Consider the following 26,047-nt stretch of genomic DNA (forward strand, 5'->3'; position numbering starts at 1 on the left):
TTTTGAGAGGAGCTGTGGAGGCTTGCATTCCACTGTCAAAGATGACAGCTTCTCTGGACCCGTTTCCCTGCCTGTAAATGGAGATAACAATACACCCCTTTGCAGGGTTGCTGTGGAATTTGGGGCAACAAATGGCTGCAAAGTATGTACCTAGCACAGTGCATGACTTCAAGAGGTCCTCCCTAAACCTCAGCTCAAGGTTTAATCTTCCAGGTCATGGGGTCATTGAGTTAGGCTCAAATCTTTGAAAAATGACTTAGAGCAAGCGGCTGCATTTCTCAAAACTTCATTACTTGGGCTGTGAAAGTCTCTGATATCTAAATGCGGCCCTGTGGGGATGAACCGAGACAGCCACATGTTGTAGGGGCTTATGAGATGTAGACCCTGTCCCCAGCTGGCCCAGAACTTTGCTTTTCCATCCCCCAGCCAGACTGCCCCCTAGGAGAGGCAGCACGAGGTGGGCTGTTAGGGGCATGGGTCCTGGCGCTGCCTGATTCTGTCCCAGCTTCACTGGCTGTGTGACCTGGGACAGGTATATTAACTTCTCTGTGCCTCATCTTCCTAATTGTAAACATGAGGATGGTAATGGCACCTTGAGAGGGTTAAGTGAGCCTCTAGATGTTAAGTGCTGAGTGCAGGGCCGGGCACACCTCAAGTGCTGTTGTCATTGCCCCTTCTGGGCCATGGCCAAGCCTTGTTCTTAGAGAGCAACGGAGACTTTATCGGGAACAATGATGCCATCCTCCCAAGATGTTACCGGGAAAACCACCAATCCTGTGACAGCTTCCCCTTTGGACATGCCCATTACTAGGGTCTTGATCTGCTGCCCCGAGGCATTGTCCAGCCTGGGGCTCCTTCATGTTCCCCAAGACCTGAGACCTGACCCAGGTTTTGGAGTGAGTTGATATGACCCTGGGCTGGGGAGCTGGGCTGCAGCCATTACCCACAGAACTGCTGACCTTTCAGGGGACCAGAGGCCGTGGCACTAGCCCTGGAGAGGAGGCCTGGGTTCTAGTCAAGCTGGTTTCCTGGGACAGAACAGCACTGTGGTCACTTCTCTGCTGGGTGAATTCCTGGGGCCCCTGGGAGCTAGGCTGAGCAGCTGACCCCTTCTGGGTCCTTGGCAGAATCTGGGCCTCAGGGTGTGGCTCTGTGGCTGGCACCTTGGGTCTCAGACCCTGTGGCAGGGGGTCAGACAACTGCCCAGACCCACCTGCTTTGATGGTGACAGATGCTAGTGGTGAGCCCCAGGGGCTGGCGGGGGCCCCTGAGTCATGCTCAGCCCTGTGCCCTCTGCCCACTGCTCCTCTGCTGTGTCACCATCTGGGCATGAGCCAAACAGTTCAGGGGCGACTCACAGCCCAAACCTCCACCCCTGGGGCATACACTTCACTGCCTACAAAGACCCTCATTCAATCTTGAGTTCTGCTGGCCCTCTAAGACTTGAAACTTTATCCACATTTCACAGATGGGGAATCAGACCCAAGAGCTCGGAGCAGTCAGTGGTAGCAGGGCCCGAACCCAGTCTCCGGCCTGTTAGCCTGGACTTTTCCCCACAGTGCCACAGATGGCCATTCCCATGGTAGGTAGTGAGTTCCCCATCTTTGTAGGTGTTCAAGTGTGGCAGGGGAGTTGCAGAGGCAACTTGGGTATTGCATGGGGCTTCTCTTCATGGCGCCTTCCAGCCCCGAGCTTTCCCAGCCTTGGGGGAGATGGGCACCCGATTCCCACGTTCCCCCGAGTCGTTATGTCTGTAAGCAGCACATGGGTCATTCTAGCTACATCAGGCCGTGCTTGTGGGCAGGTGGTGCCTCTATCTGGAAACCCTCTTAATAGCCTGGCCGACTGGCAAGGTTTTTCCAAGGAACCTCCACCATGAAAGCCGTGAATGCATCTTCAGAGACTCCTGTCCATGTGTAAATAACTCAGTAGGCTGGATGGGAGGGAGCAGAGGGGGAGAGGGATCCAGCTGAAGAGGACTGGAGTGAGCTGGGAGAGGCTGATGGAGGTCAGGAGGGGCAGGACACCTACCTGGCGAAGCTTCAGGGCCCCTTGCTCTCCCTTATCCAGTAGGCTTGAACATGAATAGGGGCCTTCCTGACTTCATGGCACTCCCGCAGCCCCCTACCTGCCTAGAGCCATGGACAGTGGGCAAGGCTGGAAGAAACCCTCATGTACAGTTTCCTCAAAGCTGTACTTATCCTACACCATGGCCGTGCTGGCCACACCCTCTGGGGGGCTATGCCACCTGTGAGCACACCTAGGGGACCAGATGCACATGGTCTGTCCTCCAGCTCCTCTCCTGCCTGTGTCCTGGCACCTTAACTGGAGGTGGTGGGAGCTGGGACCAGTGCAGCACTCTTGCCAGCCATGGTGGGGGGAGGACAGCCAGTGCCTCTTCATGGAGACCCTGCAGCAGGTGGTGGCATGCCCCAGGGTCCTGTCTCTGTCCCTCTACCTGGGTTTGGGAAACTGGAGTCCGAAGCTTTAGTGACTGTGATCGAGGAAGGACAGTAGTGTTTGCAAACCACATGAGCAAAGGAGAGAGCAAGGTCCGGCCCCGCCCCTGTTCCTGGGCCATGAGGCTTTGGGCCCTGTGGCTCAGCACTTCTGAGCCTCCCTTTCCCTCTCTATGGAGTAGCTTCTGCTGACTCTCCATGTTGATGCCAGGGCATGCAGGACAACAGAGGCAGCCCAGGGAAAGGAGTACGTCATGCTCCTTTGGATCCAGTTTTACCAGCTCTGTGTCCCTGGGCAAGCTCCGTGTCCCTGTGTCCCTGCTATAAAATGGGAATGATAGTACCTCCTCACAGAGTGGCCCTGGAAGCATGTGAGGCCAAGTGCATATCCTATGGTTTGCACTCATGCATGGCTCCCTTCCCTGCCCCAGCTGCCTCATGAATCTCTGCAGACTAGTCCTTGGGACACACCCCACCCCCAGCTTGCTAGACTGCAGGACCCCATGGCCATAAGCATGTGCCCTTTCTCCTCCTTGCTTTACCTGGGGGAGCCCATGGGGAGCACAGGTAGGAGCTTGGTGTCTGCAGCAATGGGAACGTGCCCCGCTTTCATTGGCAAATCTGCTACCTGGGCTCCGCTTAGACCCGAACCACAGGAGTGAGGCTTTGAGGGTCTTGGGGGTGGTAATTTTGCTTTAATGTAGAGAGAAAATCCAAGGTTCAGTGCTCACAGATTCAGATGGAATCTCAGACATCTTCTAATGCAGCACTCATTAAAACTGTCTATGGCCCTAGCGGCATAGGAAAGGCTTGGGCTCCCAGGCTTCCATGCCGCAGGACTTCTCAGAGCCTTTACCAGGAAAGCAAAGGAGAGTTTGCCTTGTGTATCAGATCCTATCAGGCTATGCACAGTTTTGGGAACCCTTCTCTGGCCAAGCACCCAGTGAGGTGTGTGTGCTCCTGATCGTGTTAGAGGCTGGGGAGTGGAGATGACTCAATGCTCGAACCCTCTCCATCCCCTATCCCCTACCCCTCACATAGCCTGAGTGGCACTTTTGGGTTGGATCTTCTAGATCTTCTATGGTATCTATCAGGAATGGCTCCTTTTAGGAAGAGGTGTGGAGCCTGCCTGCCCTGGGTTAGAGTCCCAGCTCCGTCTCAGTCTTCATTTACTCATCTAGCAGTCACTGGGATCATCTGTGGACCAGGCACTGTGCTAGGTACTGGAGATGCAGGTGGTGAGCAAGATAGGCGAGACAGCAAAGCTGAGCAAGGGATAACACGTAAGCAAATCGCAGAGTCTTGTCAGTGTTGGGTGCCGTAAGGGTAATAAATCACAGTAATACATCACATGGAAGCAAGTGATGGATGTGGAAGATAATTTTAATTGGGTGGTCATGGAAGGCTTCTCACAGGAGGGGACATTTGAGTTGAGGCCTGAGAAGGAGGCAGTCAGGGAAAGGGTCCTGGAAAGGATGTGCTATGTTGAAGGAAAGGTGCGTGCAAAGACCCTGAGGTGTGTCCGAGGATAGAAGTCTAGAGTGGCTGGAGTTGGCGACTGCAAGGAAGGGATGGGGTGGCATAAGGCTGGGGGATGGGAGTAGGCTTGTGGTCACTGGCTCATGATTTCAGCAGTCCTGCTGCTCCCTGAGCCTCAGTTCTCTGACTTACAGAATGAGCTTCATCATTTTGGTCCCCGCCCCCACCCTGATGGGGAATGTTGTAGGTGTGAGGTAAGACAGTGCTTTGGCTTTTGGCTCTGGGCAGCGATGAGCTATTGCAGTTATTTTTATTATTACCATGAGTGGGATGTTTAGGGACTGTGGGTGGGGCTGGGGAAGCTGGGCCTCTGTTTCTCTGGGTTGCTGTTGTAAGTGAGTACTAAGTGTATGTAACAGGCGTGGCGTGCCTCGTCTGTACCTCCCCCCAGGTCCCCTGAACCACAGCCCCCTGCCAGCTCCCTTTAAGCCCAGGATCCTTTGATGCAACAGAGGCCGCCTTCTCCGGCCCGGCAAGCGCTGTGAGCCTTTCCGGGAGAAGGTTTCACCAGAGAACAGCAAGTCCTTTCTTTGCTTTCTTTTCCTCTTCCTCCGGGGGCCAAAAATAGGGCCTGAATGGGACCCAGCTCTGGGCCTGCAGTGAGACAATAGCGGCCTCCTGACTGAAGCTGCCTCCTGGATCTGCTCCATGGAGGGGCGGGGGAGGAGGGGAGTTGCAGAGACGCCATCCCCTCAGCCCCAAGCCCCTGCTGCCTTTCCCATGGCCTCTGCCAGAAATCATCCCAAAGCCCCTTCCTCTGTTGGACTCCCTTTGGAACATGATTGCCAGTGGGGTTCCCTGCTTGTGTTCTGCGAAAGTGCTTATAGCTGGTTGACTGAGACCCCAGGACCTTTTGCACCCCTGAGCAACCCCACCCTATCTGCTGGGCTGTTGCTGGTCTGGAACCGAAAACCTCGGTGGGGCTTCTAACTCCTGGTTCTCTTCTGCGCCGTGTCTGGGGAATACCACAGTTTTTATGCCCCTTCCCCTTTGATTCAGTGGGTATGAAAAACTTAGAGATCAAAGGAATGTGCCCTCTTGGAAGAGAGTGAGCTCCCTGTCACTGGAGATGTTCAAATAAAGTTGGCCGAGCATTGAACGTGGGGGAGAGTTAGGGATTAGTCAAGCGCCAGATGGACAACTGGTCTTGATATCTTCATGTCCCAGAGAAGATCTCTGTTTAAATTCCATACCCCTCCCTTACCAGCTAGGAGGCTCACAGCAAGTCACATCCCCGAGCCTCTGTTTCCCCATCTGTAAGGTGGGTCCTACAGGGCTAACCTTGCAGAGTGGTAGAAATGGATCTCCAAAATGCCCAATGTAGTTCCTGGCACACAAGAGGAGTTTCAGAAGCTCTGCCTCTATTTTCCTCCATCCCCAGACTGGAAAAAGAGAATCTGAGCTCCTAGCCCCCTGGGAGCTCTAGAAGGAAGCCAGGAGGAACCTCCAGGCCTAAGGCTAACTCAGAAGGGGGATTCTTGGTAGGCTGTGGCAATCTGAGAAGGCTTCCTGGAGGAGGTGGATCCTAAGGAGTTTTCAGAGAAATATGATGCACACATTGTGCTCACAAAAGCCAATGGTGGGATTAGAGGGTGTTCTGCTTGTTTTGAGGCCAGGGCCTCAGTCTGGCAGCTTCTAGAAGCAAATCCAGCTATTGTTAGGCATAATTTGGTTACTGGGTGGCCTGCACTGGGTTCTAAAAAAGATTTGGTTTCGGGTTGGGTGCAGTGGCTCACACCTGTAATCCCAGCACTTTGGGAGGCTGAGGCGAACATATCATGAGGTCAGGAGTTCGAGACCAGCCTGGCCAACATAGTGAAACCCCGTCTCTACTAAAAATACAAAAATTAGCCAGGCATGGTGGCGGGTGCCTGTAGTCCCAGTTACTTGAGAGGCTGAGTCAGGAGAATTGCTTGAAACCGGAAGACGGAGGTTGCAGTGAGCTGAGATCGTGCCACTGCACTCCAGCCTGGGCGAAAGAGCGAAACTCCGTCTCAGAGAAAAAAAAAAAAAAAAAGATTTGGTGTTAAAGTCAATGTTGACAAACTTGCAGATTTCATGTAAAAACCTGAGGCTCTGCCTCTCTGGAGAAATTGGAAGCTCTGGCTCTTTGTGGTCCCTTCAAGACAGGCAGGTGTCCCTCAGGCTCTCCATAAATCGCTGTCCTAACCCCTGCCCTCCCTCCTGCCAGCTCCCTGTCTGGCCTGGGCAGCGTCTGAGTTGAGGACTTGGGCACAGGACAAGTTACGGGGCCACGTTGCTTTGCTGGGTCTGAGCCAGGGTGTGACGTAGTCCCTGCAGCTGCCAACGGTTGCCAGGGCAACGGTTGCCAGGGGCTGCTGTCACCTGCGCCCCTTCTCCCGCGCTGGCGGCTGGGGCTTCTCAGCCTCTCTTCCCTGGCTGTCCCCTTTGTTTGAAGCTCCAGTGAGGGAGCAGTGGCTGGGGTGGCACAGCTTCAAAGTCTCCGTCCTCTTGAAAAGAGGTGGTGGAGGGGAGATTGACACCAGACCCGCAGGCTACTGTCTGCAAACAAGAACCCTTCATCTGCCATGCACATTCTTAACGTATCTATAGTCTGCTTGATGCCACAAAGGAGTCCAGGTACGATTCTCCTGCCTCCTCTCCTCCCCATCCCTCTCACTCCTGCTCCCTCTCCCTGCTCCCCACTTCTCCCCTGTCTGCCTCCTTCACTCTTCTTCCCCTCCAGCTCCCCTCTTTCCTCCCATCCCTTCCCCTTTATCTTTTTCCTCTCCCCTGCATCCCCCTTCTACCCAACATTGATGGTGTAGCCAGTGGGTGGGGCGGCACTAGGGACCCTGAGGGGGTCAGACAGTACTCCAAGGGACTTGGGCAGTTAAAGACAGCAGCTTCAACTAAAAGGAAGTGGTTGGGGGTGAGAGTTCTGCCCCCCTTCCTGCAGCCCAACCCTTGCTGAAGATTCTTTTGGGTCCCTGGGCTGCACCCCAGGGGTCAGAAATAAGCCTCTGACAAGTCCAGGGTGTGAGGAGACTGGAAGTGCAGGAAGCAGCCGCCAGTGGGGCTGGGATCCAAGGTCACCTGGGTGAGTTCCGATGGGCCCCCCGATTTGGGCCCTTGGGAGGATGGCGTCCAGCTGAACCCATGGAAACTCATTGTGGGAAGCTTTATTTACTGTCACTTTCCAAGAGATACGCTTTCTAAGAGTCAGGTAAGTTCGGGGGGAAATAGGCTTCGAGATGAACAGCGTGTGTCCTGGAGCTGGCCCTGGTTCACATTCAACCTTCATTACTCACTTAGCTGTGTGACCTCAGACAGGTAACTTGACCTCCCTGGGCCTCGCTGGCCTTATTTGTTGAGTGGGTGTGATGGTACTTGTCTCAAGGGTTTTGAGGAGGCTTAAATGTGTGAACATGTGTAAAAAGCTCACAATCCTGTTTTGCATTTTCAAAGAGCTTAATGAACACGGTTGTGTCACTGGAGGTGGTGAGCACCCCGCCTGTGGAGTGTGCAGCCCCTGATGCTCAGTGATGCTGTGCTGTGTGCTCAGGAGCTGGGATGGAACTCAGTGCTTCTAATTCCCTTCCCTGGATGGCGCCCAGGTGCAACCAGGCTCGGGCCCCCAGCCTTGGTAGGGGAGAACTTTGTCCTATTCAGCCTGCTTAATAGGGGAGGGTGCTCTCAGCCCCTCAGCCAGCAATCCAGGACCTCGAGGAGGGGGAGGAGAAAAGAAAGGGAGGGTTGGTGGCCAGTGTTGGGAATGCTAAGTGTCCTGTGCTCCAAAGATGGGAGTTTTGCCAGACCTGGGGTAGCTGAACTGCTAAACAAGGAGGGAGGTGACTGAGGCTGACCTTGAGGGCCTGGCCTTGGGCAACGTGGGAACACAGATGGGGAAGGGGAACCTCAGCCAGACAGTTGAGGTCCGGCTGTGGTTTGAGAGGGAAGACAGTCTGGACAGGGCAGGGGAGACGGCTCAGCATCCTCTTTGTCCCCTGCTGCCAGCTCGGAGGTAAGCTCTGTTCTTACCTGTAGGCATCCTGAAGCCTGTGGGAGCCTGGAGGGCCCTGACTCCAGAGAAGGCATGCAGGGGGCAGGCATCAGAGTCGCCCACTTGACAGGGGAGAAAATAAGGCCCAGAGAAGGGACAGGCTGACCCCAAGCTTCCAGTTGCCTGCAGAGCTTGTCTGAACCTTATGCCCCTAACTCCTGCCACCCCTGCTCTAGGCATGTACATTCTCTGGGCAGGTACTGACTGGCGTATGCCCTGGCGCCCAGGAGGCTGGCCTCAGCTGCTTCTTGGAGACGGCCAGGTGGAGACTTGGCCATGAGCCTCTGCCTGGCTGCAGACCACCCCAGGAGCATAAGCTAAACAGGTCTGCACCAGAGTGCTCGGACTGCTGGCTGTTTGGCTCTTTGAGGTCCCTTCAAGACAGGCTGGTGTCCCCAGTGCCTTCCTAATCCCTGTTTCTCCTTTAGGTTCTAAGTCTCTTCAATCAATTCTAAAAGTTTTTTTTTTTTTTTTTTTTTTTTGAGACAGAGTCTTGCTCTGTCGCCCAGGCTGGAGTGCAGTGGTGTGATCTCAGCTCACTGTAACATCTACCTCCCGGGTTCAAGTGATTCTCACGCCTCAGCCTCCCGAGTAGCTGGGATTACAGGCATGTGCCACCATGCCCAGTAATGTTTGTTTGTTTGTTTGTTTCTGTTTTGGCCAGACTGGTCTCAAATTCCTGACTTCAAGTGATCTGCCCACCTTGGCTTCCCAAAGTGCTGGGATTACAGGCGTGAGTCTCCGTGCCTGGCCTCCAAAATTCTTCTTCTTCTTTTTTTTAAATTTTTTTTTATTAATTTGTATTTAGAGACAAGATCTCACTCTGTCACCTAGGCTTGAGTACTGTGGCATGATCATAGCTCACTGCAGCCTCAAACTCCTGGGCTCAAGCAATCCTCCTGCCTCAGCCTCCCAAGTAGCTGTTACTACAGGCACGCACCACCACCCCTGGATTGAATTCCAAAATTCTAAGAGGCTTTGATCTCATCTCCTAAAACTCTTGCATCCTCATATTCTTTCTCTCTCTTTTCCAACATCCTGAGTGTCTTAGCTGCTTGAGATGAAGTTGCAGGCCCAGCTGGCCACGGCCAACTTTAATGGAATGGCGCACCTGGGGACAGCCCTGGCAGTGCCCTTTTCCCCACGAGCTGGTGCTGCCGGCCAAAGGGAGGTGGGATAGGCCCGAATATACCCCAGGATCACCAGGGACCTCTTTCCTGTAAGTGTCAGGGATGATGATGAGTGGCCCTGGGGATGCCTAAGTATCTCCTCTAGCTCATCTCATGCTAGCTAATGACCTTTGGGACAGCTCAAAGGGGAAGAGCGGGGAGGGGGCTGGAGGTGCCGGCAGGCTTCTGTGTGGCGATGAGATTTCTGAGAGCTTTTCTCCGTGTGCGACGAGATTTCTGAGAGCTTTTCTCCATGTTGATAACAGGGGTCCATGCAAAAAAGGCTCTACCTTCATGTTGGGCTGGGAAACTCCCAACCAAGCTTTATGGGTTTCTTTCCTGCAGGACTTATCAGGGCCTTTGATATGCTAATATACAAGAGAAAGTACGACCCCCAACCCTTTCTCTAATATGGGCACTAGTGCTCCCTGAAAGTGCTTTGGCAAGTTACCTCATGGTTAAGATGGGGAGACTGAGTCCCAGAGAAGAGAAAGAACTCAAAAGACCACAGTGGCCAAAAGTTTGGGCTCGGAGGTTAGGCAGACCTGAGTTTGAGTCCCGGCTCAGCTGCTTATTTGCTGTGTGATCTTGGGCATAACTTAACCTCTTTGGGCTTCAGTTTCCCTGTCTTTAAAGTGGGGACACTGATAGTATTTGCTTCACCGAGCTGCTGCGAGGATTGCATGATTCACGGGCTCTGCTCTTAGGGTTATTGTGAGGATTGAACAATTAATTTTTTGCCAAGTGCTTTGCAGGATGCCAGCAGCTAATTGAGCACTTGGTGAGTGGAAGCTGTGATCCTCCCTCTCCTCTTAGAATCTCCCTGGATTCCAGGGCTCTTTTCACTGCACCAGATAAGACTCCTGTTTAGTCCCACTCATCATCTGGCGTCCTGCCAGGCATGGGGACTGGGAGGATGTGGGGGCCTGAGGCCAGGGCACTGGGACTCTCACAGATGTGTCACAAGGCTGGCATCACAGGGAGGAGGACCAGTGTGTGCACAGGCTTGGAGGTGGGAGCATCCAAGACCAGGCTCCTTCCTGGCTGGGTGACTATATGTTGGCTTCTCTGAGGCCTCTTAAGCAAATGCCCAGTTCCACATACGGGAGGCACAAGGGTAGCCGGCTTTGGACAACTGACTCTCTGGGAGGACTCAGAGTCCCTTCCCATGAGCGGTTCCTTCCCTCTCAGGCTGGCAGGGAGTGCCCCAACTTCTCCCCTTTGTCAGTCTCCCCACAGGGTGTGTCTGGGCAGGCAGAGGGTCTTGTGGCCCAAGGACTTGGCTGGACCAGAAGCTACCGGGACAGTGAGACCTGAGCTGGCGGGGTGGGGGGTGGGGGGTGTCCAGCAGGTCTGGTGTAAGAGTGTAAGCCTCACCCTGGGCAGTGAGCAGGTCAGGCCTGGGCACCCGCTAGCCTCCGAGGCAGGCAGCTTGCTTCATTTTATTCTCCTTTATTGTAGGAAAATTCCTGAAAACTGAAGTCGCTCTGCTTCCGCCAGTGATCCTGGAACACCCCTCCTGGGGAGCTCTCTGTGGTCACCTAACTTGGGCTTCAGTCATTCACTTGGGGAGTGGGAATGGGGGAGGGAAGTGGTTCAGCCTTTGCAAGCTGTTATCCCAGGACCCATGGGCGCAGCTGAGGGGCTAGGGGACTGGGCTGGGAGTGGGGCGTGGCCCTGAGTGCCACCTGGGTCTGACAGGGGCGTCTCCTTTGAGCTGTTGGGTACATGCTATTTCCAAGTAAGATTTACTTTTATAAAAAACGTTTGGAAACCGTTGGAGGGAGGGTCCTCTCAGACACCACCCCACCCACCATGGAGGAAGCACCTGCAAAAGCCCTGCTCTTTGCACTGTTCCCCGCCCTCCCTGTCCCCTCCCCAGCTTTGAAGTCTGTTTGAGCGGCTCCCTTGTTCCTCCTCTGCAGAGCTAACTTGCCTCCTCTGTGGTACTCCCAGCCTTCTCTTGCTTTCTCCTCCTGGCCCCCTGGATCACTATGTATGCACGGGCACACACACTTATGCGCACACTCACACACACGCACACTCATGCACACACACACTCATGCACAGGCACACACATTCATCACACACTCATGCACACACACTCACACTCATGCACGGGCACACACACTCATGCACACCCACATGCCTGTGTAACTGGCAGGAGTTCATCCTCACCCTGCCCCCCGACCCTCCCAGGCCAAATCCTTGCTTCCAAAGGCTCAGCAGCTCCGTGTTGTGCCCCAGCTGCCCATGGGAGAGCAGCTGCGGACGGGAGGGGAGCTGGGGCAGTGGAAGTTGAGCTGGGACCTTCCCCTCTGCCTCTCCCAGCGAGGATCAGTTTGAGGGGAAGTCCTCCAGGTGGGCAAGACTAGGCTGGAACCTGGAGATCGCCCCTGGGGCTCCCACGTTCCTCCCTTCTTGACTCCCTTCCCACCCCGCCACCCCCCACCCGATGCCTGCCCTTCTCCTGATGTCTTTCAGGAGGCCCCTTCCAGGGCCCTGCTAAATGCTAGGGGAGCCACAGAGGAGCCTGATGGGTCTGCGTCACAGGGCAAGGAAGAGAACGCACGCTGCTCTGGCCCCGAGTCCAGGCCCTGCCATCTAGCAGCTGAGGGATGCGGCGCTAGTCCCTCCGCTCTCTGACCATCTCTAAACCAGGGCTGCTCGTGCCTATCTCCGGTTCATAAGCCCCTGGCTCCCAAGCCTGCAGTGTGTTGATCAGCAGGATGCTTGTTACAGCCAAGCTCCCAAGCCCACCCCATCAGACCCTCTGTGGGCCGGGACTGTGTATCTGCATTTTAGCTCACTCCCAGCAGGGGGTCTGACCACCGGCTTGGGAGCCTCTGATGTGAGCATCTGTGGCAATGGGGGGAGTTGTGGGCCGGCAGGAACACGGGTTAATTTTGGCAAGGAATGGACGGGTAGGTGAGGTTTCATGGGGACGACTTGTCTCAGCTCGTCTCAAAGATGAGTGGAATGTCACAGGGCTAGGTGTTATCCAAGGCAAAGGGACAGCAAGGGGCAAAGGTCTGGGGGTGGGATGCCTGTGCTCAGGGGCGGGCAGTGGCCACTGTGTGTAAAGGGAAGAAGGAAGCAGTGGACGGCCAGCTTCGTGAGTCTTCCCGGCAGGAGACGGCAGAGAGGCGCCTGCCCGGGAAGGGTTAATCCCGGAGCCATCCAGGTCCTGTCCACTCAACTTCCACCTCCATCCTCCGAGGAAATGGGTTTTCCAGGAGCTTGGCCTGGGCAGCGGTGACTCATGGCTCCGCACGGAAGTGACTCAGGCCCCCCGGGAGAAAGTGAGCCGTGGGTCCCCCCTGCCCACCGTGCAGAGGGGCAGGGCTGAGCTAGGTCTGGAGCTGGAGCCCTGGGGGTGGGGCAGGGGATGGGCTGGGGGTGGGGTGGGATCTCAGACAAACTCTGGCCATCCTCCACTCTGTTGGATCCTTGGGGAACCCCATGATGTGGCTCCCATTGTGTCAGGTTGGACCGGCCTGTTCTGTCCTGTGTGTGTTTATGGAAGGTCTGAAGTCAAGGCCGGCTGCTCTGGAAGCTGGGGGTGGTGGCGGCTTCCCTGGGCCTCAGCCCCAGCACCCTCTCTCCCAGGCTGGATTCTCTGTGCTACTCCCCATTCTCCTCTCCTTCCCTTTGGGGGATTCTAAAGCCAGGGGGTTGGAAAGGATATACATCTCTGGGGCCTTTACCAATGCCAGCTCTACAAGGAGGGGGAGGCTTGGCACCATGCCCATGTGATCTCAGAACACACAGCCTTCCCCAGCCTCAGTGTCCACATCTGTAAAATGGTAGCAGTGGGACCCGCATCACAGGGTGGTTCTGAGGGTTTGGTGTGATACCACGGGCGTTGCCACTGACATTATCATTGTGGGGATGTTGCTAGAATGCCCCCTGCTCAGCTACTCCCTCTGGCTCTGTGTGAGCCGAGGCAAGGCCCTAGCCTGTGGGGCCGTGCTTGGTACTGAGCGCCTGATAGCTGAGGCCCTGTAGCGCTGGGCTTCTGCTCCAGAGGCAGAGACAGGTCAGGTCCCAGGGGTCTGTGCGGAGACTCATGCTACATCCCTGGTGCCTGGGTGGGTGGGTGGGCAGCTGGCAGCTGTGCGTGTGGGGGGCAGACCTGGAGGGGTGGCATAGGCAGGGATGAAGGAAGGGCGCTAAGCAGACAAGCGGGACAGTGCCCCCCGGCCCCATCTGAATGGCAACTTCCTTGTGCCCAGCCCAGCTCTCCTGCCCCAGTGGGCTTCTGAAGGAGGGAAGTTTTCTGGGTGGGGTTTCAGCCTTCCATTGCACTCTCCCGGAAAGGAAGCTTCATGCTCTAAGAATTTCCCTTCAAGGTGCTCCGGTGGGTGAGCTGGCTGCTGGGGGCCGCAAGGAAGAGACGGAAACGGGGAGGAGGGGCCTGTGACAGGCCCAGGGGGCTGAGCTATTTCGAAAGTAGAGCTACTTAGCTGAGACTCATGGCGCCTGCCTCTAAGCCCTTTACAGGTATCAATTCTTTAATTCTCACAATGACCTTTGAGGTGAGCTTGATTTCTTTATTCTTCTTTACAAGTGAGGAAAGCGAGGCCCAGAGAGGGTGAGTAACTAGCCCAAGGACACACAGCTAGCGAGGGAGTCAGGATTTGAACCCAGGCAGTCTGGCTCTAGAGTCTACCCCTTAGGTTAAAGGAAGCCAGGCAGCCCCTCCCCATCAAGCCTAAAGCATGTTGATGGAGCCAGAGCTGTCCACCTTGGAGTAGTTGTTCAAACAGCTGAGGTGGAGTGGGGATGACTCAGGAGGTGGTGGGGACAGTTGGTCCCTTGTGTGTGTTTGGATTTCTTCCATGGAACCCCATGTTGTCACTTCACTTGTTTCCTACCAATGATGGGGAGCTCACTACCTGTACTCCCCTCCTTTACTCTCAAGGGCCAATCCAGGAGGGCTGAAGTGAGGCAGTGGTTCTGCTCTGTCCTTCAGCCATGCCTACTAATAGTGAAGGCTCACTTTGAAGGTCAGTAAGCCAGGGAGAGGCATGGATTCTGGCCAGTTCCTTCCTTGCCCTCTTTGGGCCTTGGATTCAAATTCTCCAAATGATTTGTCAGCTTCAAGTTTACAGATGGAGACTGGTGGTAGCAGTGAGGGGCTGCTTGGAGAAAGTGGCATTTGGACTGACAATCAGAGGGGGACAGCAACAGAGACTGACAGGAAGCAGAAGGAAAGAAGGGGTCTGGGAGTCCTTGTCCCCAGATGTTGGGTTTCCTTCTGCTGGTCGGAGGTGGCAGGAGGCAGTTTCAAAAGGAATAAAAATGCTTACAAATCACAATCTGGGAAATGGTGCCCTTCCCTAAAACACTTCCACATCCTTCTTCTCAAAGGGCCCTGTGATGCCACCAGGGCAAGATGCTGAGCCTATTTGACGCATGACTGAACTGACGAGGCCTGAGAAATTGGGGTTCCATTCCACATGGTGGGACGCAGGGGATAGGCTCGTGATCGAAGGGGCCAGGTTTATTTGAGGGAGGACTGGCCCAGGAAGGAGACACCGAGCTCCTGCCTGGGACACCCTTCCTTTTAATGCTGTTCTCAATTATTCGGTTCAAAAGCCACCTCTTCCTGAAAGTCCTCCTTGGTTTCTCTCAAACTCAGACTCCATGTGTGTTCTCCGGCTTGTGGCCCATGAGTGCCTCTGTCACTGTGGCTAGCTGCCGTGCCACACAGGATGAGGTTCTGTCTGTGTCTGTGAGCATCCAGCTCTGCCACAGGGCCAGCTGGCCAGAGGGAGGGCCAAGCCTTCTGGCAACTCTACAAGTGCCAGGGCCACAGGTTCCCTGCCAGGCACTACAGTCCTGACTAGGCAGGGAAAGCCCCTGGCCTCAGGAGCATTTTTGGGCAAGTCATTTAACCACATGGGCCTCAGGTTCTCCATCTGCGCAATGGATCAACAGCAGTGCCCTCTTCATAGGGTTGGAGTGAGAATCAGTGCAGATGCAGGGGTGGGACGGGTCAACACAGAGGCTGGCAGATAGTAGCCGCTCAGCTAATAGAGAGCTTGGGGGGTCAGATGTGCTCCATCCTTGCCAGGGCGGGGCAATACCGAGTCCTTGTCCCCAGCAGAGACCCTGGTCCCTTTGCTGTTCCAGATGCTCCGGGCCCTGGGAACTGGCGCCCCCTGGTGGTCATGATAGGAAGCGCCCTTCCCCTCTGGCTCCTGTAGAGGGCGTCGCGGATGCATTGCTCCTTTAGTTCCTTCACTGTCCATCCCCACAGCCTTTATCCGGCAACCTCTGTACAACCAGGGCCTGCCCACAGAGATGGATCAGGTGCTCCCTGGCTGACCAAGGAGGAGGGAATGCACCATCTCCCACTACCTGGAGGAGGCTAGAGGAGGTGGGAGGGGTTTCGGCCAGTGGTGGGAACCAAAGGAGGCTGGGACTGACGCTGGAGGGAGTTGAGAAGGGCTTCCTGAAGGAGGTGTCCTCTGAGCTAGGTCTCAGGAATGATGATAGGGAGGTAGCTGGGGAGAACTCTGGGAACCCCCTTTTGTCTGTGTTCCCTCCGGGCCTGGAGGGGCAAGGTGGTGACGGTTCTAGGTAGAACACTCACACCAGATTCTAGACAAGATCACGCCGTCACTCTGGGTTCAGGAGGGAGGCACTGTGATTAGCCCGGTTTTGAGTGACTTACACAAGGTCATGCAACCGGTAAAAGGTGGAACTGAGACTGGAACTAGTTGGACTCTGAAAGTCCGCCTTGGTTTCTCTCAAACTCAGACTCCAGTGTGTTCTCCGGCTTGTGGCCCATGAGTGCCTCTGTCACTGTGGCCAGCTGCCATGCCACACAGGATGAGGTTCTGTCTGTGTCTGTGGGCATCCAGCTCTGCCACAGGGCCAGCTGGCCAGAGGGAGGGCCAAGCCTTCTGGCAACTCTACAAGTGCCAGGACCACAGGTTCCCTGCCAGGCACTATGGTCCTGACTAGGCAGGGAAAGCCCCTGACCTTGGAAACATTTTTGGGCAAGTCATTTAACCACATGGGCCTCAGGTTCTCCATCTGCACATCTTTTTTTTTTTTTTTTTTTTTTTAAAGCAGGGTCTCACTCTGTCACCCAGGCTGGAGTGCAGTGGCACAGTTATAGTTCACTGCAGCCTCGACCTCCTGGGCTCAAGTGATCCTTCCACCTCAGCCTCCCTAGTAGCTGGGACCACAGGCATGCACCACCATGCCTGGCTAATTTTGTTTATTTATTGTAGAAATAGGGTCTCACTATGTTGCCCAGGCTGGTCTGAATGCCTGTGCTCAAGCAATCCTCCTTTCTTGGCCTTCCAAAGTGCTGGGATAATAGACGTGAGCCACTGCGCCTGGCCTCACTGCCTCTTGATAATCAGCTTCTGGCTGCTCTGGAGAGGTCCATGGGCTGTTTCCGCACTTGCCTCCTCACCTCACCTCCCACATCCATGCCACACTGGCCTCCTCTTCTGCAGGGCCAGCCCAACCACCACACAGGCCACACTCCCAGCTAACACTCCTGGCCTTTTCCAGGTGGTAACTTCCAAGAGTGACTCTGTGGGAGGAAAATGACTGCCCAGTCGCTGCTGCAGACGACACTGTTCCTGCTGAGTCTGCTCTTCCTGGTCCAAGGCAAGTCTTCCCAGGGCTCCCCTGGGCTGTTGGAACGTATGTTAAAAAGCCCCTGTGCCTGGGGTGGCTGCCAGCACACATGCTAACTCCTTTAGGCAGGTACAGCTTAGCTAGCAGAGGGTACCTTGGAGAAAAGAAAAAGACACTCCTTCTTTTTGGCAGGTGCAGCCCCGCAGTGCACAGCTTAGGGTATGGAACCTGGATGGGGTACTGGTCCCACTCACCTTTGCAGCCAGAGCATTCTTGTGCAGTGTACCACCTGCACAACCGTCTATGGCAGCCATGGCCTCATTAAATATTTCATTGCTGTTAAGAGTATATTTTGCCTTTGAAATTACTATTTGTTTTCAGTTTCCTTGTTTTATAGTTTGATGCTGGTAAGTTTTGAGCGGGAAAGACTAATACATTTTTGTAGACCCTTGGAATGTGTGTGAGTCTCAGGCTGCAAGTTCATATGTACTCAGCCTAGGTCCTGTCCCCTTCCATGCCTCTGGTCAGCCACTGCCACAGGGTCCCATCTGCAGCCTCTGCCTCCTCAGGTGCCCACGGCAGGGGCCACAGGGAAGACTTTCGCTTCTGCAGCCAGCGGAACCAGACACACATTAGCAGCCTCCACTACAAATCCACGTCAGACCTGCGCATCTCCATCGAGAACTCCGAGGAGGCCCTCACAGTCCATGCCCCCTTCCCTGCAGCCCACCCTGCTTCCCGATCCTTCCCTCACCCCAGGGGCCTCTACCATTTCTGCCTCTACTGGGACCGACATGCTGGGAGATTGCATCTTCTCTATGGCAAGCATGACTTCTTGCTGAGTGACAAAGCCTCTAGCCTCCTCTGCTTCCAGCACCAGGAGGAGAGCCTGGCCCAGGGGCCCCCGCTGTTCGCCACTTCTGTCACCTCCTGGTGGAGCCCTCAGAACATCAGCCTGCCCAGTGCCTCCAACTTCACCTTCTCCTTCCACAGTAAGGCAAGAGGGAATAACTTCCAGGCAGAGGGAATAACTGGGCAGTGGTCTGGAGGCAAGGAAGGCAAAACTCAAAGTGGACTGGGCTCGCAATGTCAGATCATGAAGCCTGGACTTTGCTCACAGGCACTGGGGAGCCAATGAAGGTATCTGAGGAGGGGAGGAGTGTGATCTAAGTGCTAGGATAACAGGCATGAACCACTGCGCTTGGCCCCACTGTCTCTTGATGGTTACTTTGTGGGCAGGCAGGGGTGAGGATGGAGGGGCAAGGGCCCATCCTGAGGCTGCAGAGAAGGTCTTGATGAAGGAGGATGAGGTCTGAACAGGGTGGGAGAGCAGAGACTAGAAAGGGACTGAAGATCAAGAGCCTGGAGAAAAATTCTTCCTCAGCATCAGTGTAGACTATTTAATTTCCTTTCACAGAAGAGGAAACTGGGGCACAGAGAGGCTGCCCAAAGCTGCACAGCTAGCCAATGGGAGAGCCAGGATTTGAACCCAGCAGCTGATTGGAGTGGGGTGAGGGTGAGGGGTGGAGCACGAGAGGTCAAAGGTCAGGAAAGCAGTGGGGCTGACTCTGAGGTCCAGAAGCTGCATCTTCCCTGCTGAGTGTGACAGGTTCCATGTGGCCACTGCCATTCAGCACCATTAAATGCTGAATGGTGGCCAGGAAGGGAGGAGCATCAGAAGCAGCTTGAAGGTTTAATGGGGGGTTTTCATGTCTTTCCAGCACCTCGAGTTTGAGGCAGGGCTTTCAGGGGTGGAGGGCACAGCACTTTGATTGTGTTAGTGTAACAGGCTAACTGATTATGTCCAGTGCAACAGGCAGGGCCAGGCCAATCAGTGGTGAGGGGGATCTCCACATGCCAGGCTGGGATTCTGCCCTGCAACCTGGGAGGATTTAGGGCAAAGTTGGTCCTAGTTGCAAATTGGCATTCTTGAAGACCAGACTGAGCCTGGTCTTGTTTGACCTGTAAAGGGTTTTTAAAAAACATTGACCAGGGATTTCAAATCGCCTAAAACCCAGGCTTTCTGGGTTATGCATTCAAAAGATGCGGCTACCCAGGGCCTGCCTTCCTCAGTGGCACAGAAAGTATACCCTCCAACCCCCACTGTCTGTCTTCCTCATCTGACTCCCAGCTAATCCCTGGAGATACCTTAGTTGGCCGCCTTTGAGTGCAGGCTACCTGGGCAGAGGGGCCCGAGCCTGGAGTCAGGGAGGCTGGTGGGTGTGGAGTCCCAGGAACCACCACCAAACCACCAAGTCCCCTACATCCCTCCTAAGGAGACCTGGCTGGACCCTCCCTGCTCTGTGTGTGTAGCTGAGGGCGCCTGCAGAGGGTGCTGAGCAAGGCGCATCCCACCCCATCCCACTGGGGCTGGTGTTGCTGGCGGGTTCTGTAAGACACAGCCCCTGCAGGCTGGCCTCATCTGAGTGACCTTGGCAGAGTCCACTCTACTTCTTGAAACCTCAGTTTCCCCTCTATAAAGTCAAGATCGAGGGATTCAGAGTCATGTCAGGGTGGCAGGGGGCAGAATGGGAGGGTCCTGGGGCCTGAATCAGCAGCCTCGGCGGGGGCCTGTCCACCTCTCCCCCAGGTCCTCCCCACACAGCTGCTCACAATGCCTCGGTGGACATGTGCGAGCTCAAAAGGGACCTCCAGCTGCTCAGCCAGTTCCTGAAGCATCCCCAGAAGGCCTCGAGGAGGCCCTCGGCCACCCCCGCCAGCCAGTAAGTATGGCACCTGGGGCTGTGAGGGGAGCCAGGAAGGCATCAGAGATCTGGACCTGGGCATGGCGGAGATCTGGAGCGGGGGGGCCACTGCGAGGCCTTCCCTGGGACTGGAATGCTTCCTTGATTGATATTTCCGCCTTCTGGGAGTCAACACATGCCCCCCAGGCTGGGCACCTCTCCCGTCTGAGTCAGTAACCAACATTGCATCCACCATCCCAAGCCCTCCTCCCCCATGTAAAGAAGGGACAGGTGGTCCATGGTACAGCCCAGCAGACCAAGGCTCAGAGACGGCAGAGCCGCTCCAAGGCCACAGAGTGGGTTGGCACAGGCAGAGCTGGGCCCGAATCCATAGTGCGGAGTCCCAGGACAGCCCCCACAACCCCACTGCTCTCCTTTCCTGTGGCTCCCAGGCCCCCCGCCTCCTTTGTCTAACCCCACCCCTGGCTCATTCTTTCTCTCCCTCATGCACACAGCTGCCTGCTTTTCTCTTCTGTCTGCTCTCCACTCTCTCCTGCCCACCCAGCCCCCTCTCTGCCTCTGCCTCTGCCTCTTCCCTGTGTCTCTGTCTGAGTGTCTCCTCTTCCTGCCTCGGTCTCCCTGCTTGTCCGGCCCCCTCCCCACCATCACCGCCGCTTTCTCCTCCCTGCCAGGCAATTGCAGAGCCTGGAATCGAAGCTGACCTCTGTGAAATTCATGGGGGACACGGTGTCCTTCGAGGAGGACCGGGTCAACGCCACGGTGTGGAAGCTCCAGCCCACAGCCAGCCTGCAGGACCTGCACATCCGCTGCCGGCAGGAGGTCAGATGCGGGCTGGGCTGGGGCTGGCAGGAGGTGGGGCTGTGAGCACTCCCTGAAGCCCAGTGCCCCCGCAGCCTCTCCCTGGGGCCTCCTGAGAAGGTTCCAGGCCCGAGGATAGCCATCTTCAGTCAGTAGCTCAACCGTGGGATTGAGGACCCTGCGTGGGCACAGCAGCAGGACCTTTTCCTATACCAGTCTCCTGGGGCCACCCGTATGAACAGAAGAGCAGCCCCTAAACGCCTGTCCACTCACCCCCTTTTTTTTTCGAGACAGGGTCTTGCTCTGTCACCCAGGCTGGAGTACAGTACATATCTCACTGCAGCCTCGAACTCCTGGTCTCCAAGAGTTCCCTCCCACTCCAGCCTCGTGAGCAGCTGGGACTACAGGCTTGTTGCCACACCTGGCTCGAAAAAATTCTTTGTAAGGCCAGGTGCGGTGGCTCACTTCTGTAATCCCAGTACTTTGGGAGGCCGAGGCAGGCAGATCGCTTGAGGTCAGGAGTTCAAGACCAGCCTGGCCAACATGGTGAAACCCTGTCTCTACTAAAAATACAAAAATTAGTTGGTCATGGCAGTAAGTGCCTGTAATCCCAGCTACCCAGGAAGCTGAGGCAGGAGAATCGCTTGAACCCGGGAGGCAGAGGCTGCAGTGAGCTGAGATCATGCCACTGCACTTCAGCCTGGGCAACAGAGTGAGACTCTGTCTCAAAAAATATTTTTTATTTTTGTAAAGACAGGGTCCTGCTATGTTGTCCAGGTTGGTCTTGGCTTCCTGGGTTCAAGCAATCCTCCCGCCTTGGCCTCCCAAAGTGCTGGGATTACAGGTGTAAGCCACTACACCCAGCCACACCCCTGTATCGAGACTGCTTCCTGAGTGGCTGTGGTTAGCTGGGAACCACCCACACTGCCCACATGGCCATCCCCCACTTGGCTGCTGTAGGCAGAGCTGGCATCTGAAGCCCCAGACAACAGAACAGAACCACGTGGTTCTCCCAGGGCTATTTGCCCTGGAGTCCTGGATTCTAACCACGAGACTCCCCAGCCAGAGCTGGTAGCAAGGAAGGGAGGGATGAGGAGGGCTGTCATGAGTCAGGCTTGACTTCCTGAAGAAACAGGCTTAGAAGTGGCAGTGTCAAGGAAGGGATGGGTGTGTGTGTGTGCTGGGGCAGGGGCACGGATCTGGGGGTCCACATTTGGCTGAGCCCTGAAGGGACCTCTGCAGGAGGAGCAGAGCGAGATCTTGGAGTACTCGGTGCTGCTGCCTCGAACACTCTTCCAGAGGACGAAAGGCCGGAGAGGGGAGGCTGAGAAGAGACTCCTCCTGGTGGACTTCAGCAGCCAAGCCCTGTTCCAGGTATGGGGTCCTCACCCTCATGCCTCCCAGGAGAAAGCAGTTTTTTTCTGACAGAGGTGGAAAGAAGGCATGCAGATGAGCTCCTTCCTCTGGGAGTCAAAGCCTTTCCTTGTAAAGTTAGAAATTGCACTGCAATGTGCAAATCTCCCTGTGAGAGGGCTAAGCAATGTTCTTCTTACTATAGTGTAAATGACTACATGGGCAAAATTGGTTCCAGAGGGAGACGCAGCATCTCAAGGCAATGTGCTGGGAGAGAGAGTTATCTAGCGAGAGTAAGGGGCTTCTGGGCCCTTCTTCTCAGCCCTGAACTCCCTCCCTATGCTCTTCCCCTAACCCCATGTATCTAGGACAAGAATTCCAGCCAAGTCCTGGGTGAGAAAGTCTTGGGGATTGTGGTGCAGAATACCAAAGTCGCCAACCTCACGGAGCCCGTGGTGCTCACCTTCCAGCACCAGCCGCAGCCGGTGAGTGGGGACCAGCCATCGAGGGGACAAGCGCCCCTTGGCCATATCGCCCTTTCCTCTCCCTCCCTCCAGACTCATTTGTCTTTATAACGAAACGATTGCCTGATTGAGGGCTCCAGCCAGTCAGGTCCAAATGGGGCAGGTGGTGGCTTGACTGTGTTCTAGGCTTCCTCTGCCTGGCCTGTAAAGCGGGGAGAGTGTAACAGAAGCCACTCTCCTTCTTTCTTGTCCCTACAGAAGAACGTGACTCTGCAATGTGTGTTCTGGGTTGAAGACCCGACGTGTGAGTATGCAGGGGTCTCAGGGCTGGACAAGTATCTGAAAGAGAAATGGAGTCCTGGGGGGTGGGGGAGGTGGGGTTAATCACCGAGGGCTTCCTGGAGAAAGGTGGACTTTGAAGAGACAGCAATGGCAGGCTACGAGTAGGCCGGGTGGAAGAATGACACAGTCGTGCTTTTGGGGATGGGCACAGTGGGGTCCTGGAGGACCGGACTTGATTGGAGCCCCATGCTGTCCCCTCCTCAGTGAGCAGCCCAGGGCGTTGGAGCAGTGCTGGGTGTGAGACCGTCAGGAGAGAAACCCAAACATCCTGCTTCTGCAACCACTTGACCTACTTTGCAGTGCTGATGGTGAGGGTCCCCGCTCCCGCCTTGCAGTCACGCCCCAGGCCGTGTGCTTGTTCTGTGCAAGCACTTTTCATATATTAAGTCATTTATTCCTCATAACAGCTCTCCAAGGTAGCTTCTATTGTTGTCCCATTTTATAGATGAGGAAATGGAGGCTCAGAGAGGTTAAGCAATTTACCCACGGCCACCAGCTAGTCAGTGAAAGAGCTGGTTCGTAAAGCCCCTGCTGTTTATTCCCAAAGTTTGGTGTGTGCTAAAATGCAGATTCCTGGCCCTCACCTAGAGTTCTGATTTGGCAGTGCTGGGGCCATGAGTGTTTCTAATGATGCCCCTGAGGTGGCCTCTAGTACCCCCAACACCGCAGAATTCATGCTCCCAGGACTGGAGGATTCTGCCCATGGGTATCCACCTGGGGCTTGAACTCCCCTGGGTGTGGGAACCTCATTCCCTCACAGGAAACCTATTCCCATGTTCAATGTTGTAGAAGAATAATCAATGCCAGGACAGAATAGGGGTTCTCTCATGAAAGGTTCTTGGCCTCTATGGGTCAGGAAGCCACTTGAGAATGTGGTTAAATCTAAAGAAGCCCCCACTCCAGAAAAATGCATTCATGGGACCACATTCTGCCCAGTTGGGAGTGGGGGTTCTTAGGCTTCCGAGGCCTACCAGGGGCCCCAGGTTAGCCCCTCATGCAGGGCAAGCCTCCAGGCTGGGTGGGGGACACGGAGGCCAGCCCTCACCCGTCTCCTGGGGCCAGGTCTCCTCGGTGGAGGTGGACGCCGCGCACAAGCACTACTTGAGCCTTCTCTCCTACGTGGGCTGTGTTGTCTCTGCCCTGGCCTGCATCGCCACCATTGCCGCCTACCTCTGCTCCAGGTGAGGCCTGAAAGGGGTGGGACAGGGGAGGGGACCCTCCATGGCACACACCTCCGCCAGGGCACCACACACACCTCTGGTTGTGGCCCACCCGCATGACCTGGAACTGTGTGTGTGGTCAGGGGAGCTGTGGTGGGTACAGCATGCTGACCCCTGGGGGCCACATCTCCTCCTCAGATCTGTGGTGTTTGGATAACATAGCATTTACAAATTTCAACTGTCCACATTTTATTTATTTATTTATTTATTTATTTATTTTTATTTTATTTTATTTTTTGTGAGACAGAGCCTTGCTCTGTCGCCCAGGCTGGAGTGCAGTAGCACGATCTTGGCTCACTGCAACCTCTGCCTCCTGGGTTCAAGTGATTCTCCTGCCTCAGCCTCCTGAGTAGTTGGGACTACTGGTGCCCGCCACCACACCTGGCTAATCTGTGTATTTTTAGTAGAGATGGAGTTTCACTATGTTGCTCAGGCTGGTCTCGAACTCCTGACCTCAAGTGATCTACCCACCTCAGCCCCCCGAAGCGCTGGGATTACAGGCATGAGTCACTGAGCCCAGCTAATTGTCAACATTTAAAATTGAGGGAGTCCACCTAAGGATCTGTTTCTTTCCTAGAGTAAGACAGGAAAGCAAACCAAAAAAATTTTAAAAAGGAAAGAATCTTCATTTCTGCCTTTGAATAAGCAGATTTGTGGGAGCACTGTGGACAGAATAATATCAAAGCGATAATGATCATTCTTAACATGTGTGTCCAACTTCCCACGTGCCGTGTACTGTTCTAAGTGTTTTACATGTGTGAACTCAGTTCTTCCTCACAACAGCCCTATGAAGGAACACTCAGAGAGGGTAAGTGACTTGCCTGAGGTCACACAGTGAGGAAGTGGCAGAGGTCAGATTGTCAGGCTTGACTTAGCCTACATTGGGGTTCACTTGCCCTCAGTGCTGAACCCTTTTGGAGAGAGGAGAGACACCCTCAGTTCTCACTGTCCCCAGTCACGAGGAAGGAGGAGAGGAAGGTGAAGCTGTATTGATGTGTGGGCACAAGCATGTGTGTGCATATATGACTGTCATGTGTGTGCACAGCTGTGTCCCCAGGGAACTAAGTAGGTGATGGTGATGAGGAAGGACAGCTGGGTGATGAGATGGGCCCAGCGGAAGGCTGGGGGTGGAGGCAGAAGTCCTCAACACCCAACTGCTCACAAACATGCCCAAGGACACAGCACAGGAACCCTTAGGAATTGAGCACCTTATCTGTGTCAGATGCTTTGTGTCAGTGTAACTCTCACCCCGACCCTACGAGGGCACCATTCTCCCACTTCACAGATGGGCAAACTGAGAGTCTCAAGGGGAAGGGACCAGCTCAAGATGGTGCCATGAGTTAGTGGCAGGGCAGGGTGGGACTCCAGGGTGGGGATGCTGGGACCTGCATGTTCTGCTGCACCCTCTAGGGCCATGTAGAATCCTGGAGTGGGGGTGGGAGGTGGGGTGTGCACACATTGACTTGCAAACCTCAGACAGACCGATGCGCGCAGCCCACACTCAGACTCACAGGCACAGTCACGCAGACAGACGGGCAGACACAGAACGTGGACGGCATGGATTCTCCAACACGGTGAAAATGCCGAAGTGTTTGGCGCTCTCCGACTTCGGGGGCGCCTGGTTTATTATTGTGGTTGAATTGTCTTCATTGCACTGCCTGGCTGAGGTTTCTGTTAAACGCGCACTTGGTGCCTGAGTCTGTGGGTGCTGGGCACACAGTAGGTGCACAGGGGGATGTGGGGAACAGCTTGGCTGCAGCCACAGGAATAGGATAGGGGGCGTGTATGATTACGTGTGTGTGTCGGACTTGGGGGCAGTCTGGGACGGCTTCCTGGAGGAGGTGTGGGCACACTCCCCTCTCTACCTTCCCACACTGGCCCACCAGGGTGCCCCTGCCGTGCAGGAGGAAACCTCGGGACTACACCATCAAGGTACACATGAACCTACTGCTGGCTGTCTTCCTGCTGGACGTGAGCTTCCTGCTCAGTGAGCCAGTGGCCCTGACGGGCTCCCAGTCTGGCTGCCGAGCCAGCGCCATCTTCCTGCACTTCTCCCTGCTCGCCTGCCTTTCCTGGATGGGCCTCGAGGGCTACAACCTATACCGACTTGTGGTGGAGGTCTTTGGCACCTACGTCCCTGGCTACCTGCTCAAGCTGAGCGCCATGGGCTGGGGTAAGTTGGATGGGGGATACCTCAGACCTGCCTCTCCCACTTGGCTCTGGTAAAACCCAGGCACCTGGTTCTGCCTCTCCACCTATCTCTCTGATTTCCCTCCCGGCCTCCTTCACTCATCCTCAGGTGTCCTTCACCTTGGCTGGGTCACGGTCCCCTTTAGGAAGAAGTGGTGAGCCCTGTCCCCAAGAAACAC

General features: G+C 55.2%; 1 protein-coding gene across 15 annotated transcripts in view; it reads left to right on the plus strand.

Moving 5' to 3' along the window:
• The window catches only part of ADGRG1 (adhesion G protein-coupled receptor G1), a 43,348-nt gene that overhangs the window by 12,171 nt on the left and 5,130 nt on the right, over positions 1-26,047 (plus strand). For 5 of the 15 annotated variants that reach the window (XM_017878871.1, XM_017878868.1, XM_017878873.1 and 2 more), the window contains exons 2-11: positions 16,728-16,826; positions 17,351-17,788; positions 19,387-19,519; positions 20,173-20,320; positions 21,542-21,673; positions 22,021-22,137; positions 22,375-22,420; positions 22,663-22,766; positions 23,521-23,639; positions 25,565-25,851. In XM_017878871.1, the coding sequence (XP_017734360.1) occupies positions 16,763-16,826; positions 17,351-17,788; positions 19,387-19,519; positions 20,173-20,320; positions 21,542-21,673; positions 22,021-22,137; positions 22,375-22,420; positions 22,663-22,766; positions 23,521-23,639; positions 25,565-25,851 (1,588 nt within the window). In that variant the 5' untranslated portion in view covers positions 16,728-16,762. Of the gene's footprint in view, positions 1-1,495; positions 1,583-6,820; positions 7,060-16,727; positions 16,827-17,350; positions 17,789-19,386; positions 19,520-20,172; positions 20,321-21,541; positions 21,674-22,020; positions 22,138-22,374; positions 22,421-22,662; positions 22,767-23,520; positions 23,640-25,564; positions 25,852-26,047 lie in introns of those variants that run through there. The other 10 variants (XM_017878878.1, XM_017878876.1, XM_017878880.1 and 7 more) reach the window with 6 other exon arrangements.

This window comes from Rhinopithecus bieti, unplaced genomic scaffold, assembly GCF_001698545.2.
Source record: "Rhinopithecus bieti isolate Rb0 unplaced genomic scaffold, ASM169854v2 scaffold_11161, whole genome shotgun sequence".
NCBI classification, from domain to species: domain Eukaryota; kingdom Metazoa; phylum Chordata; class Mammalia; order Primates; family Cercopithecidae; genus Rhinopithecus; species Rhinopithecus bieti.